Source organism: Phaethon aethereus, assembly GCF_964289735.1.
Source record: "Phaethon aethereus genome assembly, chromosome: 5".
Lineage (NCBI taxonomy): Eukaryota > Metazoa > Chordata > Aves > Phaethontiformes > Phaethontidae > Phaethon > Phaethon aethereus.
This window is the reverse complement of record NC_138579.1, coordinates 31,593,814-31,611,380: the sequence shown is the minus strand read 5'-3', so window position 1 is coordinate 31,611,380 and position 17,567 is coordinate 31,593,814. Positions and strand designations below refer to the sequence as shown.

The following is a 17,567-nucleotide window of genomic DNA, read 5'->3' as shown; positions in this document are numbered from 1 at the left end:
TTGTTGGTGTTTTTGTTTTTGTTTTTTTCAAGATCCTTTCATAGGTAGTATTTCCACATAACATGGTGACTATCATGACAGAAAAAAACCATCACCACCCCCCAAAAAAAGAAAAAAGGAAGTATTGCATTATGAAAACATAAATGCTGACAGCAGATGACCTAAATTAAGGTGTTCCACCCAGAATCAAATCTACTTCTGTTTACTTACTTGTCTCTACACTTGCAATGAAAGTTACCATACCTGGGCCAGGGCTATGAAGACCATGTTATGAAGGCAACAGTCAGATAAATGCAGATTATGGTAGTTACCAGATGAATATGCAGCAAAAGAACCATTAGAATGTCTGCCCTATTATGCTGTCTTCAAAGTATTGCAAGAGGTCATAGTCAATACACATTTATTTGAACTTTATGATGATGTATATACTGCCATGTATATAAATTCTGACATTGCTCGAAATAAATCCTGATGAAAGTCTGACAACTCATGGAAGAGCAAAGTAAGAGATGAGTATTATTCATAAACTTCATTCTGAATAAGAAGCAGGAATAAAGAAGGCCTTTGACACTATTTTCAGTCTCAGAATGTTAAAAAGGCGAAGAAAAAAAGTCTATGAATCAAACAATTTAAACAAACCTGTCCAACCTTAAATGCCTTTTTTTACCGTGTGTGGAGTTACCTCATTCAATTAGCTCAGTGATTTAGAGGCCAATTTTTAATCAGAAACTACTATCATGAATGTGATGCAAGTACAGAATCCCACAAACCACTCTGAGACTATCTATATGAGCTCATGGTTTCCCAAAGGAGAATCTAAACTTAAAATCCAACAGACCAAACAGCGACTTACGTGACCTCACAGCATTGTGACACACAGTTGTCTCCCATGTATTCTCCTATGTGAACATAAGCAGGTTTCAAAACTGCTTTAAGATGAAGAAAATACTCCTTTAAGTTTTGATTGTCAAAAGACAATATACGTCAAATAATAATTAATGTCCAACATGTCATGCCATTCGTGGTACAAAACAATGTTATACTGTTTGCAGCAACTGCAGGAAAGTTTTGATAATAATGTTGCAAAGTTAAATTTTGCAACTGGACATTTCAGATAGAATATTTACTCTTATTTTAAATTATCGTCACAATCAATTTGATCAGCAATGCAGACCATTAAAATGCCAGTTGTTGACAAAGTAGTTATTTTTGATGAGTGAGAATTATAATCCTCTTCTGGAAATTTTAAGCTTTACAGATGAAAACCCGAAAAGATGACAGAAATTCTTGATTGTCTAGCAGCCAAGGAAGCGACAAGTGGAGAAAAGACAACCTTCTAGACAAGCCAAAATAATGCCACTAAAACAAATTTGAAGGCCTGAGAAGAGTTTTTCATAGAATTTATAGTCCTAGAACACCACAAGTTGTCCCTGTTCTACAGCTGCTTACCTTGCACAAGCCAGAAAGTAGAACCTAACTGGTATGGTGGGTGCAAAAAGATTAGAATTGAAACAAAAGTACAGTTTCAAGAACTTTCTGTATGTGATAACCTAAAGGCACAATCTTTTGAGAGAGAAATATAAAAATCCCCTAAATAATTACTTTGTTTTTTTCCCCCCAGAATTCAAAACATTTGCTGTTATTTTGCAGCCACTGAGCTTCCAAGAGTCTAAACTGTGAAGTTTAATAAGAAAATTTCAAATAAAAAGAAGTCCATTTTAGTATTAAACTGAAGTTCCTAACCCTACCAAATATTTCATGTGAGTTTGGTGTCAACTGCTGATTTACATGTTAAATGAGGATACCTGTTAGCACCCTGATTACTACTGAGTTCTAATTAAACAAAAGACTAGGTAGAAATCTTTACTTCAAAGATTTTCTACTTGTATGCGTGTACATGCAAGTCATGCAAAATTGCTGAAAAAGGAATGAACATGCGCTAACTAAATTTTGTTAGATGTTACAAAGCAAATTTAAATCTTAATAGTTACAGAATTCTTCATGAAGGGCTATATTTTAATATAATTTAATTTAGTTAGTAAATATTCACGTAATTTTTCAAATCAAGGAAAAAATATTTTTTACTAAATATCACCAGAAACTGTTATAGTATACTTTCAAAATAAAAACACTGCAATCAAGGGAGCTTCTGTATAGTGACATTGATTTAATACCACTTCGTCCACTAAGAGCTTTGTATAGCTGATGACATAGTTACCAAAGCATTTTTACCACATTACTTCAATATTGAAGTTTGGTTTAACTTACATAATTCAAATAGATCAACTCGTCTGAAAATTCTTAGGGTAAAGAGGTGTCAACCAAAATGTGGTAACTGCACAGAAAAAGTGAAGGGCACTATAAAATAAAGATTATATCCTAAACAAAACCACAAAGAGAAGTTCATATTTACATTACAGGCATTTTTTAATTCTCATTGCCTTAGACTGTAAAAATAATTAAAGCTCATTAATAGCAGTTATAGCTTGATTCAAGCTCACATTAAAAAATAAAACAAAACAAAAAAACCCCAAAAGAACCCACCCACAACAGTACCATAGTTTTATACTTTAAGAAGCAGATAAAGTTTCTATCTTTCAGAAAACTTCTCAGAGTAGGGACATCCTCAAAATGCAAGTTGTTCATTATTTTTACACTCACATTTCAAAGCATTTAGGTCTTTTTACCTATATAACCTTAAATTTTTATGCGTTTTCAACATTTCTCATCTAGGAAATGGCTGTCAAAGGTTTTGACATAGTCACATTCAGCAGGTAGAAAGTTAAAGTTGGTTGCCCCCATTACAGAAAATGATGCTTAATGAAAAAAAAAAAACCAACAAAAAACCAAACCACAACAGAACTTGTGAGAAAAAAATGTCTTCTATATAGATAGACAAAAAAAGCGTTGCATTACAAGATTCAGAATCTGCACTTACTCTTTACCCCTTTCTTCCCCTTTCGTTCCTTCTTGTACTGTTCCTTCAGTTTACTTATTAGTCCCTGGTCTACATCCCAAACCTCAGCAGTTGGGGACAGGTCATCTTTGTCTACATGCAGCATATTATTAAAAGAAAAAAAATCAGCAGTTGGCAATGCAAGCTGTTGGCGATTTACAATCATAGCTGTATAAGAGCATTAATAAAAGTTCTTAATAAATCTTTACTTTAAAGGTGCAGTCTCAGTTTTAAGTTTACAAAATACTAAGTCTCATTCCATACAGTTTTCCAAGGCACTGTATAATATCAGTTACATATTTGAAAATTGTATGTTAATTTGTTACTAAGGAGCAAACAAATTAAGCTTCATAAGTAACTGTCTATGTTAGATACTTCAAAATACACAAAAATTGGAGTTCAGAAACGATTACTGCATCTTTAGAAAGACAGTGTTAAGAAATTATTCAGCCAGTGTTGAATAAGCAAATAAAAGTATTCATGCTATATCACTCATGAAAATGCAAGCTGAGTAAGTCAGTGCCAGTTTATTCATGAAGACCACCATGCATTCTCTCGCACTCATTCTACATGCACAAGAAAGAAACCTTTGTCCTACATATAACCAAAGAAACAAGTCCATAAATACAGCTTTTTACATAAAGATGAAGAAAAGTAATTTTTATAGGTGAAGAAATTGACATCCCACTGCATCCCAGCAATTAAATTATAATTAGCAGAAATAAAACGTTCCACAGTAGTTTCAGAAGACATGTAATTTTCTGTTTGACAAATATTGCAGAGTTAATTACTTTCCAAGAAAAGTCAAATCCCCTCTTTTCTACACCTTTATCCACCTCAAATATTTCTGGAAACACAGAATTAGCAAAAGGAAAAACTTCTTTCTAAGACAAGGTAAACGTAACATTTGCAGAAAGACTTTTGCTAAAAGCCAACTAGGCAACAACCAAACTCTGTTTGTGTGCCAGTTAAACTTACGCTTGCAAATGCTATAGACATAAAATAATAAAACTCAATTCCTCAGTTCTCAACTTCCAATCATACCTAAGATATCAGTGTTTTCATAAAACAGCAATTTTTTGAAGTTACAACCATTACAGTCATAAAAGTGCACAAGAGGAGCTGTACACAGCAAAGATAAAGAAACATGCATTTAGGATGCAAACCAATAGGAGTTATTCAACTACACGTTTCATGACAAAACATGACAATGAATGAGAAGATATCCTAAGATACTGATGCATCTACGAGAAGACCATCATTGAAATAGGGATGATCAATGACAGTGAAAAACGATCTTCAACAAAGAGGCAGAATATAGAAATGGCAAAAATGGCAAAGGCATGAACTGGGCAGCATAAAGGCAAAGTCCCCTGTGCTGTTCACAAAGCACTGTGCAGAGGGGAACAGAACAATGACATCCTACACCAAACTGCAGCTACGACTACCAAACCGCAAACACAAAGACCTCAATCTTTATGATTGCAGGGCCAAGACATTGACAGAGAAGAACACTGATTAGTCAGAAAATACAAAAGGCACAGAAAGATAAGTCAGAGGATATGCCCAACCAAAAGAGGAAGGAAATTAGGAGAAAAAAACCTGAAACACAAAAAACCTTAAAACCCAAGGAAAGGAAATTCAGTTAAGATCAAGTTAAAATTAAAAAGTAATAGTAATATCCAAAGCACCATTAATAAAAAGAAAATAATCAGCTAGGTTGCAGCATTGCAGAGAATGATTCAGCAATTAAACTGAACCAGAAGTTGAACATATGTAACAGCAATGTAATGCTGTTGTAAAAAAAAAAAAAAACAAAGCCACAACAAAACTGTCATTCTGGTATATTTAAAAGGTGGGTGCATTAAACCAGGAGTAGTTCACATAATTCAGTGATGGTGATGACAGAACTGAAGTAACATGTTCACTCTGTGTTCTACACTAGAAGTTTAGAAAACATCTGTCTGTAGACTGCAAAACAAACAGGGCATTTAGGTATCAATACAAAGAATTTGAAGGAACTGGACTCATTCAGCAAACAGAAACCAGGAAAAACATAAGTCTGCAAACATAAATACTCAAAAACCATGCTATCAGCTGCTGAAATGTAGGTCATAAAGAGAAAACCAGATAAAACACTAAATCTGTGTCATGAATTTTCAATGGAGATTTTCAGGAAAACCCAGCAGTGTTTCTCTCAGGTATACCTAGATACACTTAGCTTTCAGAACAGTGCCATGTAACTAGAAGACCTCTGTAATTGCCCCTTAGGAGTGAAGTTCCCCAAATTGCCCGCAGTATTTATAACCCACACTAAACTGACATCAGGACAATGCAGAGGATCCAGGATGTCCTCTAGCCAATACCATTTAGTGGAGAAAGGCTTTTATTTATTTATTTTTAATTTAAAAGATGACCCAGGAGACTCTGAATTCCAGTCACACTCTGCCACCCAGAATTCTGGGCACAGTCAGTCACCCTCTGACTCATGGTCCATCTGTAAAGAGAGCTTTTGTGTTTCATGGAGAGGAGAAATTCAGTGATGAACACGTGGTTAGTCATCAAAATCATAAGCAGCATAAAAAGACTACATAACATGTAGTATCTGAAATATGTAACATAATATATAATAAGAAGTATTTATTCCTGTTTGCTTAAGCAAACAGAAGTTCTATATGCATCTTTTTCTTGATGATACTATATCACCACAAGGCATTTATAAATTTTTAATCTAAAAATGTACATTCATTTTTGAGTGTGCTGCATACTTTCATTCTTTATTTAACACTGTTTGAATTTGCTTATCTTTCACTATTTTGAAGATAAGCTGTCCCTAAGTAAAACATGTCGCATGACAGGACACTTCAAATCACAATGCCTGAAAATAATTTAAGGCTCAAAGTATATTAAATGAGGCACTTACAAAAAAGAATGCGTTCATAAAAAGCTGTATTATAGGAAGGGAAAAAAAAAAGGCAACCCAAACTTACACATTTGGTGGCTGGCTTGCAGAAGTCTCCAATAGTTACAGTTTCGCTATCAAATTTGGCCATGAAATATTTTAGCATATCTGAAGTTAGACCTACAGATAATACTTCGATGATTAAGTGTTGAAAGTAATAATAAAGCAAGATGAGGCAATAGGTTTAGAGCCTAAATATCAGAATTTTGGTTTCCAGATACTAAATAAAAGCATTATAAAGAAACACACATGTAAACATTTACATTTTTTCAGAGAGCCTCTATCTTTGCCAGAGTAAGAAGTGAAAGAAGGATGCCAATAATAGGAAAACTAAAACAGGAAGAAAAAATAAGCTGAGAGGAAAACAGAATAGAGCAACTACTTACACTATGAAGATAAGAAAAATATGAATTATAACTGAAATACTGAAGATGGTGGTTGATGCAGTTGTTTAGAAAGTAATGACAAGTATTCCTTTAAATGAGGTTCCCTCTCAAAAATAAAGGGATGGACCTGGAGATTTCAAGTAATCAGTTTCACAGAGTTCAAAATAATATGACAGGCTAAAATAAACTGGTTTAGGCAATGTATTATTTCATTTTAGGGGGCATTTAAGTGGGACAATATTTGAAATGTTATTTTTGATAGATAATAAAGAAACATTGACTTCAATATTTCATATTTACACACTGATCTTTAAAAAAGGGACATTTAACCCCAAGACCTGAGAGATTGTATCCTTAAACATCCATTTAAGGAAAGGACAGCTTTACTAAAATTGGTGACATACTATGAAAAAAGCATTGCTACTACAGTTGGAAGTATGTCTTCTGACTCATTTACATAGTAAGTTAGTACAAAATATACAAAAAACTTACGGATATTGTCTTCATATGGCAAAACTCAGAACACATAATTTTTAAGATTAAAGTAGGCTTATATTTATTTCTTCCTCCCCACTTCCTTGTCTCAGACATGAGCTTTTTTTACTGTAGTTAAACCAGCTGTCACAAAAAAAGCTGTCACAAGTGTGTATGAACTCCCCAAATGCTCTGCCTCACTTTTGCTATGGGTTCACTTAAACTTTAATAAAAGACATTCAAACTGCTCTCTGAAAAGTGTGGTGGGTCAATTTGATTTTTAAAATAGATTTTTAAGTTTTACTGAATTTTTAACTTTGGGACAGCAACTGAACTGCTCAAAAACAAGTTTGAAAAAATTTAACTTGAAAGTCAGCATTGCAAATAAATCAGAATCAGTTACCCGTTCTAGGTAACTACCTGAGAAGACGATGAGATATAACATGCTGGAAAGTAACCTTGGAAAGCAACGACTTGGAATTTCAATGGACAAGCTAATTCAGAAGTTTCAGCAGTCTGCTGTGAAACAGTGGATAAATCTTTGACTGCATGAATTATAGTATCAAGTTGTCTTTCCTTCAATATACAATAAGTTCTAGCTTATCTTAAGATAAGTAAGACTGATGCTAGAACCAGAACTTTTTACGTCACTATATATTTGAAGGGATGTTGCAAACAACGTCAAAACCTTGGCTTCAGGACCTGTGAGACATCTTAAACCATGAGATTTGCCTGTTTGGCTAAATAAAAAGATGATCAAGAAACTAATGAAGTAACATTGCCTTTGAAGGGGAACAACATCAAGCAACTACAAAGCTTCTAAAAATAGATAGGTATTACCAAAACTAAAGGTAACAGTTTGTCTGGCTTCATCTTCCAACTAGAAATAAGACTGAGTTTTAAAAATAGAGGTGACTAACCCTTTGATACTAATTTCCAGGAAGGAATGCTTTCTAATACTTCAAAATCAAGACTGGGTGATTTTCCTGGAAGATATGCCAGTATTTTTATTTCTGTACGTCTTTATATTCTGTTTGCTCACCAAGGTCTTTATCTAAGCGTGACAAATTCATTGTCTCAATGACATAGGATGGTCAAACAAGATGGTCTAGCAGCACTTTTTAGCCTTACAATGAAAGGCTTACAGTATGCAACCACAAAATTGCTTCCACCACAGTTCAGAAACTAAGATGGTTGATCTCCCATTTCAGGACAGATGTGAATTACTTGGCTCATTATTCTTTTTTCTACCCAAATTCTCTCCCTCTTCTTTTAAAACACGTCGGCTCCAGGAGCTTCTGACTTAGCCTATTTTGTTTCACATCAAATTAGTAACCTACTTTATTATTACTCTAAATTAAAACAGATAAGTTGGGCCAGTACAAAAGTATTTTTTGATTTTACTAATACAAGCCACATTAGCAGTAACATCTAAAAATCTCAGCCAGAAAAAACAAACATACTAATCACCCATTTTCACAAGTACACCAAAGAAGCCCATTTAACTTGAGCATAAAAAGTTTAAAGCTCCTCATCAGAAACAAACATGAAAAAAAATATTCTAGATTTGAAAGCTCATTTAATTGAGGTGTAAAACCATTCAAAATCCTAGCCTTTCTTATTCAAGAAAGAAGATACTCTCCTCTTAGTTTTGGAATCAAAATCAAAACTTGAAACAAATGTAACTATAATAGTATTTGTGGCAACTACAACAGCACATACATATATATACACACACACACTCACATACACATATATATGAAAATTTCAGCATGGAAAACACTATTACCTAAGCATCAGCCTTTGATCATCACAATCATCCACACATCCATACCATCTTAGTAGGTATTGAAACTCTTATGTACTGCCATGAACAAGTTTTCTTTTATTTCTAAATGCTTTTATTAGCATCTTACCCCACTCTGTTCCATCTCCTGAACTTCGAGCTTCTCCAGCTCCCTCACCATCTTCAGCTGTAACTAAAAAATCAAATTCTTTCAAAGCTTCTTCAGTATCAGGATCATCCGTAAGGTCAGCAGCTAAACCTTCATTACCAATCTGCAAGCAGATAAACATTTTTCTCCATTTGAATCATGAACAGTTTTTTCTACTCAAGTATTTAGGGTAGAGGTGATATAGATTACTCTCACTGAGTACTTATTTGCAAGGGAAAAAGAGTTTTCAATATGATATGCAGAAAAGGACACTCAGATATAATCAGATCTAGAGCTGTATATAAAAAAGAGCAGCACAGTCTAGTGATCGCTAGGAAATGAAAAGAATACTGACACTAGGTGTAGCAACAAAACAAATCAACTGGAAAATCTTGGTGATTTTCTCGCAACATCAATAGCTCTGCAGAGAAGCTTTACAAACAGTGTTTTCTGTTTAGAACAAAAAAGATTCAACCAACTGCTTGATTAATCTGTTTACCAGAAGTACAAGTTAGTACCAAAGATATAGTGGAAAAACCTTCCTGACAAGTCAAGTTGGGAGATTAAGACTTGTGTCAAGCCAAGCTAATGCTGCTAGCTATTTAAGAAAATTCAATGGAGCCAGAGGGGCCATCATGCTACAGAATACTCTACTGCACAAAAAAGTAATAAAACCATCAGTACAACGTTCACAGATCAACCTCTTTGCATAAAGAAACCCCAATGACAGGGAGACTCTTCCAGTACAGGAGAAAAAGAAACAGGTAATATAGTCTATACTATGGAGAAAGCTGCTCACAGAATGGAAAACTAAAGAGAAAAATAAGACAGAACAAAACTTAATTGAACCTTAAAGAGAAGGTTACTGGAGACAAGTCTCTGCTAGGCTGTTAACATATTTAATAAAAAGCTGTACTAAAGGAAGAATTAAACATGTATTTGGCATGGAACTGATTTTTTTCCTCATTACATAATTTAGTTTCTTCTAAGGAATTTTCCCTACCTTCTCCATAATTCAGAAAGGATGCACACTGTATTGTGCTAAATTCACCTCATAAAGGGACTCAAAGCATGCAGAGAAGCCAATATGGCCAAATTAGTCATCTTTTTCAGCAATTAATTCACATTTGCAAACAGGTTGGTTGGTTGTTTTTAAATTTTCAAGGTAATATATTAACTAAACCGCCAAATTTACCAGGAACACATTGCTTACAATTCATTCAGGTAACAAAGGTACAATAACGAACATTTTAACATAACACATTTCTAATCATCAGGAAAAAAAAGATTTCCCTCTTTAAAGGGGATTTAAGATCTAGATTTTAAAAAAAAAGTAAGTCTTTTACTTTGTGTTTCTTATTTATCCGGTGCTTTTCTTTTCCTTCTGCAATATCTTCTATCATGTCACTCTCTTCTTCTTCATCACTATCATCTGCATTTTCTAAGAAGTTAAATGTTTCAAGAACATCACCAGAATTCCTACATAAATAAAAATATTAACAGAGAATCCATTTTACTTGCTGACAAGATTTTTTAGAAGATTAATCAGATTAAATGCAATTGCTCCCTAACAGCTTAAGTTACCAAACAGGTAGTTTGCTTAAAACTAGCAAAACAACAAGAAATAGTTGTTACAAAGAATTTTCTACAGCTCCCTAATTCCAGCATAACTCAACAGAATCTTAAATTAACAACTCCAAAGTGGTTACATGACATAAATTCAGCTTCAATACACTATGTATTTTCCTGTATTTAATAGATATGTATAATACAGGTATATGTATGTAATATAGATACATATGTTCCTATGTATAATCAATTTCAGTTAAGTTCATAATAATTTGTAGTCAGCTACACTCGTCAGCATTCAGAGACTCTACAGTTGAAAGTTCAATGGGAACCAACCAGTACATACCAATGACTAGGTAAAACATATTTAAACTTTATGCATTTCTTATCTCTTCACTTACCTTTTGATTTCCTGTCCCTTTTGTTTTGATGAAGGAGATTCACCCCCATTGAGGATCTGTTCTAAGTTCTTTGTCTCTACTGAACCATTTGGTTCTGAATTGGAGAGCCCCAGCAAAGACCTTACCCGCTGTGAGCGTACATCCAATATTGTATCCGTATAACCTACTTCCTGAAGATACCTAGATGCATTAATAGAAGAAAGAAAGGGGAAAGCATATTTGATGGAAAAGGGAAAAAATTATTATTGACTGTTAAAAATTAATGCCACTTTTGTATCATTTATGGAAAATAAGCTTCATCACTATCCATCTCATATGGAAAAACCTTACTCTATACTGCTTAAAACTCAAGACTACGAAGTCCTGAACCCCTATTTGCCCACCTCAATTACTCTGTTTCAGAGAGTAAACATATATACCACTCCTTATAATTTGGGGAAAGGTTTGAATTCACCAATATTCAACAATGTTACTTACTGTCTTAGTAACTGTCTGCCTTGCTTCCAGGTCAATTGGCTATTTTGAGGTACTGCGGGAACCTCCGTATCTTTGGTTTCTTCTGAAAGATACAGTGTCATAGTTGGGTTGGGGTTTTTGTTCTGGGTTTGGGGTTTTTTTTGTTTGTTTGTTTTTTCTTTAAGATCAATTTACTTTTTAGAAGACAACAATGAAACTAAAAGCAAATCTTAAAAAAAAAGCTTTAAATTAGAGGCAGTCTTATGCAGTGATTTTAATTAATCAATTAAAAATCAATTAATTTAAGGGTTTTTTTTTCTAATTCTTTGCTGAAGCATCAAGCAAATAATTTAACAGAATAGAATCAGTTAAATCCTGACCCCTTACATGCAGAAAAGGAACTAGAAAAATATTTAACTCGTACACAAAAGAAAACCTCACCCTGATTAGCTGAAGTGTTACTGCTAAGAAAAACAGCCTAGATCTCTTACACAAAGCAGAGATGCTTAGAAAGCAATGTGGAAGATAGCAGCAGTGACATATATCAGCATTTGGAGAAAACAAACATGCCAAGTTTAACACAAGTTCCATGAGTTTACCATCAACAATTAAAATCTAGACCCACTGCATTTTTACTATGGCAGAGACCATAAAACATGGTCCAAACTAACAGGTTAAGGATTTTAGTATCTAACTTATACTCCTTTTAAACACACACGAAAAATCCCATCACGCAAGAAACAGGAATAATGATCTCTACTTTCAACTGGGTATAAAAGTACCCAAAATGTGGCACTTCTAAAGCAGAAAACAAACAAAACCAAAAAAGGCATAGGGGTATAAGAATCTGTAGACCACAGTTTTAAGGAACATTATGCAAATACAGGCCAACAGTGCAACTTCACAAAGACCTAAATTTCAAGAGAAGCCACATGCAATTCTGCTTATTAAATTCTCCAATGTTGTTATGAAAAATGCTTTCCTCTATCTGCAATATTGTGAAGAGCAAAACTGTTATCAACAACTTCAGATTCATATTGCAAAATCAGATGCACTCCAGGGTACCAATAAGGATAGCCTAATTTTTCCTTTGGACTTTTTTCCTTGATTTAAGATAAAAACTGAAGCTCAACAACACTTTTTCCAGGCCAATGGAGTACAAGGTTTTTTTTTCTCATTCTTTGAAAAATGAGCATCCTATAAAAGCACCAAAAGAACAACAGTATTTCTTATGTTTATTGTGCACTTATGCTTCCCTTTTGAATGGATAGTACAACAGCAAAAAAACATTAAATCCTTTAAGAAAGGGTATTATAAGAAATAATGAGGTGCAGCAGCTAAATAAGGAATTGTGTAACTTTATTTAAAGCTTTCTTTGACGTTCAGAGTTCTTTCAAAAAAGGAAAAGTCGATTAATTTTGATTTTCAGATTAAATACTATTTACCCAATACAAAACCATTCCTAGGCATCTTCTCTATAACACACCTAAGATGGGGTGGGGGAAAGAATGAAAGTTGCAACAAATTAAACAGAGCAAATCTAGAACAGTATATAAACTGTAAGATTAGTATAAGTGTATTATACCAAAACAGGCTATTGTAAAAAAAGTTACCTGATTCAAAAGTTGGCAGTTTCAAGTCGCCTTGGTTTAATTCTGTGCCATATTTTAATTTATGATATTTTGCCCTGAAAAAGTATGCAAATGTTTAAAAAATTAGCATACAACACTTCTATCAACTCAAAACATTCTGCTATTCCCATTTAAAACAACCATACTAACACAATACAATTTATCCAAATAAAACTGTCATGAAAATTACTGCATCACAATTATCTCTAGTCTTTCAAGAACACAGTTTTGATATAGCCTGCTTACAATTATTCACAATTATCAAATAACTTATAGATGAGTTTAGTATGTTCTCCAAAAATGTTATTTCATGCATGTCAGCTACTAAGAGAACCTTTCAAAAACCAGTAGATTCAACTATTTAGCACAGATTATTTTTTCTGTTGAAGCACTGTCATAGCTAGCCATTTGCACTACAATGAATAAACCTCACATTTGGGATTCCTGACTTTTTCTGTTTGCCATCTTCAATTTCCACTTCAATTTGTCTCCTGCTCTTAGTCTTTTTTACTTTTTTCATTTTTTAAAAAATCAGTCTTGGTGATACTATTTCCATGGAGGTACACATGAGCCTCCCTTTACCTCCAGGAATATCACATGAACTAGCTTCACCTATACTCTGGAATTCTCTAACTTTATACTAGACCTTTCACAATTTGACTTTTGCCTCATAGATCCTCTGCAAAAATACTCAAAGTCTCAGCAAAAAGAGCTCTAGATGTTCTGCAGTACAGCCAAGGTGAAAGATCTTTGTAAGAAAGTTAGCAGCCACGTTTTAAAGAAGTCTCTACGAAATACAGCTGTCTTCATAATACTAAATTATATATTTGACCAAAGTTTTCAGAGTAACTGAAACATATCTAGCTCCCACCAGTTCTAAAGACTGCTCTCAAATATGAAACTTCTTGAGAAAAACATACTGGTGCTGGACAACACCAAGTATTTCCAATAAATCTTCTCAAATGGCTGAGCTGCAAGTTTCTCCAAACAGAAGGTAAAAGTCTGTCTCAAACAGTGCCTGATATATTTGATGGTATAAAGATTTCCTTCTAAATTAGAGGTGTCTGCTAAAATTGCAATTAGGAACAGTTCCACCAACAAACTGTCAGTAGATGGCACTATTGACCCTTTATAGTAAAATAAGGTCCTGCATTTCACAGCAATTACATTGTAACTAAAAAAACTGTAAGGCTCCTTAAGGCTAGGTATTGCTGTGACCTAAATCTGACTGCCTATTGAATAACTTTTAATTATTTGTGAATATGTTCATGTTTCATCCATACACTAGTGAGACTCTCTACACTAGATGCTCTCTTTAAACTGAGACACAAAGCTCTGTTCCACATTGTAACAGGGCAGTGTTCTACCAAGCTTTCCAGCATACATACTATGATTTAGATGCCCTCTAAAATACTGGACATTTGGGGGTAAAAAAAAAAGACCCCAACAAATCAAAATGAAAATAATTAAGAAATTGTGAAGTTAAATGAAGTTGATGAAATGTTTTTGCTCAATTCGTAAGTGAAGTCAATAAAGCACTGTCATTGAAAATCCAACCTAAATTTGTTCAATTTTTAGAGCTGTGGGAAATACTATTTAGGAGCAGTTGTTCCATTTTGGAGCTACAATTTCAAAACATTAATTAAAATTCTGTTTTAATTGTTCATTAGAGAAGATAATGATGTATCCAATCTAAAACTATACCAGTGACTAGCCACTACAAGTAAGCCAAAATACCGCTGCATGTAATGAGATCAGTTATGTTTTTGACATCACCTTCAATTTAAAGTCCAACAAACTATATTTGCACATGCATTCCTCTCCATAGTGTCACAAACAAGGGTAATTATTACATATCTTAAAAAAATCACTAACAAGCTACTCCCCCACGCCACACAGTAACTGAATTCTACAAGAGGCATTTTTACAATCCCTTGAGTATTGACTTGGTATCTTCTAAGACTAGGTTTCCACGAGTGAAAAAGTAAGAGGAGGAAAAACAATGCCCTAAGCCGATTTAACTGCTTGCTGCTGTTTAACTGTTGAATCCTACCACTCAGTTGCAAGGATATAAGCCAGCCCCAGCCCAAATCCCATGAAGTCAAAATATAGCCACAGTTTTATGATCTCAGCAAGTCTTACTGATTTCAAGCACAGCATCATGCTAACGAAGCTTGGAGTGGCTCAGAGTACACAAGACAAGAAGTCTGTCTGGGTCTGTAAAGCACCATGAAGGAATATCCACTAGCTACAAACAAAAAGTCCCATACATGTAACTACTTAAGGCCTAATTTTATTACAAAAATTCATACAGAACTACAAAAATATTTAAGGACATTAAAATAATAAACAACATTTTACTTCTCTAAAACATTATCATACCTGTTGCACACATACTTAGAGATAAATACTAGATATATCAAAATATTTTATAACTACTACTGCATTTTATTTAATCTTACACACTGATGTCCTGTTTCGTACCTTTTTTCTGATACATCACAACAGTCATCATTGTCTGAATGAGTGTTTCTCACTCCCTATAATCTGGTATTTCACTCCATGAAACTTTTTGACAATGTCAGGGAGTTGGCAATAAGAGGAAGAGAAAGGGGGCAGCGGGGAATCAGGTGCAACACTGAAAATTGCTGTCAACAACTTTCAGATCTGAAATTCTCAGAATTTATTTTGCTTTGGGGCTGGTTTCTTTTCATTAGTTGTGATTCTTCACTCAGAGCAACAATGGCAAAAAAATGTCTATTGTCCTGAACTCTTCATTCAGTGCAACAACAATGAAACTAACATACTATCATTCCCGGATGATTTACTGACAAGTCAGTACCTGCTTGCTTTCCTTACTCAATCCATCATACTTTTGCAATTAGATCCCCTCAAACTACTGGGCTTCTGTAGCAAAAAACAACAGAAAGCTTCCTCATTGCCTCCCAACACATTCACCAGTCAACCTCCGAGTTTCAGTTCCTGTTTTTAGCAATCTGGCTGGGACTTAAGCAAGGATTTTCCTCTTGAAAAAAGTATGCAGCCCTGGCTTGTACCCACTAGCTGCAAAAACTGAAGCAATCTGTATGTTTCTGTTGTTCCGCTTCTGTTGTACATGTAATTACAAGTTTCTTGCCCATCAGATGAATTTTGGGATTTCATGGGAATTCAAACTATCAAGGCAGCTGCATTTCAGGGGAAAGCAGGAATGAGGTTTCACCAATGCTGTTCACCTTCACATTCTGCATTCCGTTACATGATGTCTTCACACTCCAGCTGTAATTAACTGCCTCTGAATTATCTTAATAAGTAGGCAGAGCCTTACAGCGTGCATTTTCAGAAAGTCTCTATGTGCAGCACACAGAGTTTATTATTGCCAAAACAAGCAAAATGTTTTCCTTCAACTTCAAAAAGTTAACTTACACCCACGACACTTGGGTTCGCCATAACAGCACACTATTCCTTTGATATGTTCAATGTTCTTTAAAGGAAGAATACACACATCCCAACACTTTGCATACTTTTCATCTGCCTTGAATCCAAAGTGCCTTGCACGTTACCTGTATGGTATAACAATGTAACTTTTAGTCTTACACTGGCTGGACACCTTACATTACTTTCCATTTCAAGGACAGGACTGAATGAAGAAGATCCTTTCTGCCTACTCACTAGAAAACACATGATATGCCGATAGGGCTTTCTGTATAAACGCACACTGTTTTCTGAAGCACCTTTATACCAGACACTTCACACAGAGTTATGTAGCCACCCTTGCCAAAACATTAGTTTTTAACATGAAACCAACTAATCAAAGTTATTTCTGTACTAGTCACTTACTCATAGTACTAACTCATAATGTAAAATATATTTACACATACTCTTGGACAACTAACTTTAAAATGTCCAGGTGAAGCCTCACTACACTTTGCTACAAGTGAACTAAGTAGCTACAAGTGAACTACTAACAAGTAGCTAAGCTATTTTGCTTAGTGTGGCAGGAATGGTCCCCTCAAATCAAAACAAACAAATAAAGGCTACCTATTTTGTTGCCTGATCCTCAAGATGTTTTACACTGTTGGATTCAGCTATTTTTTAAGAGCAAGATAAAATTAAATGTAAGAACTGAGTCCACCACTGGAATTATAGGGCACATGACAAGATCATTTTTCTAGTGTTTTTGCGAAAGTAACTACTAATTTTGGTCAAATGAGATAGCCAGGCAACAGAAGAGCACGTAGGTTTGAAGGACATTAGCCTGCATGGACTGAATGGAATTTTAATTTTTAAACCACTAAATTAATGCTACAGAAAATGCACCTACTGAGACTAGAAATTCACCTACTACATGAAAAAACAATACTTCAAAATGTAATACTAACTTTTACAGGATTCTGTTCTGCCACAAAATATAGTTTTCATCATGCAACACATTTTAAATAGTTGTAGGGAATCAAGAGAACAGTATCCTTCATCCTTTCAAGTTTAATGCCACAAAGAGCAGGTAAAGGTATAGTAATAAGGTATAAATGTTTTTGGAACGTTTATTCTTGCTTAGCATGCCATTACTCTAACCCAGAAAAGGGAAACTGTCCAATTTGAACTTTCTGTGTTTAAGACACGAGTCCAAACAATTTGAAAATTATGCAACTTTTTATTTATAGTAGACACTAAAGTTTACCAAAAAACATAGTGTAAAATGACCAACCATAAAGTCACTTCACATAAAGTAACTCTAGAATCATCTAGTAAACACAGTTTACATAATATGATGGAACTCCTTTCAGTCTGTAAGTTCTCC

General features: G+C 34.3%; 1 protein-coding gene across 2 annotated transcripts in view; it reads right to left on the bottom strand.

Moving 5' to 3' along the window:
* Positions 1–17,567, bottom strand: part of STRN3 (striatin 3) — a gene marked incomplete at both ends in the record, with an annotated part of 65,463 nt that overhangs the window by 25,804 nt on the left and 22,092 nt on the right. Inside the window, 6 exons of one of the 2 annotated variants that reach the window (XM_082000509.1) lie at positions 2,939–3,049; positions 8,695–8,836; positions 10,059–10,191; positions 10,683–10,862; positions 11,160–11,241; positions 12,752–12,825. In XM_082000509.1, coding sequence (XP_081856635.1) covers positions 2,939–3,049; positions 8,695–8,836; positions 10,059–10,191; positions 10,683–10,862; positions 11,160–11,241; positions 12,752–12,825 — 722 coding nt within the window. The remainder of the gene's footprint in view (positions 1–2,938; positions 3,050–8,694; positions 8,837–10,058; positions 10,192–10,682; positions 10,863–11,159; positions 11,242–12,751; positions 12,826–17,567) is intronic. The other variant, XM_082000510.1, reaches the window with a different exon arrangement.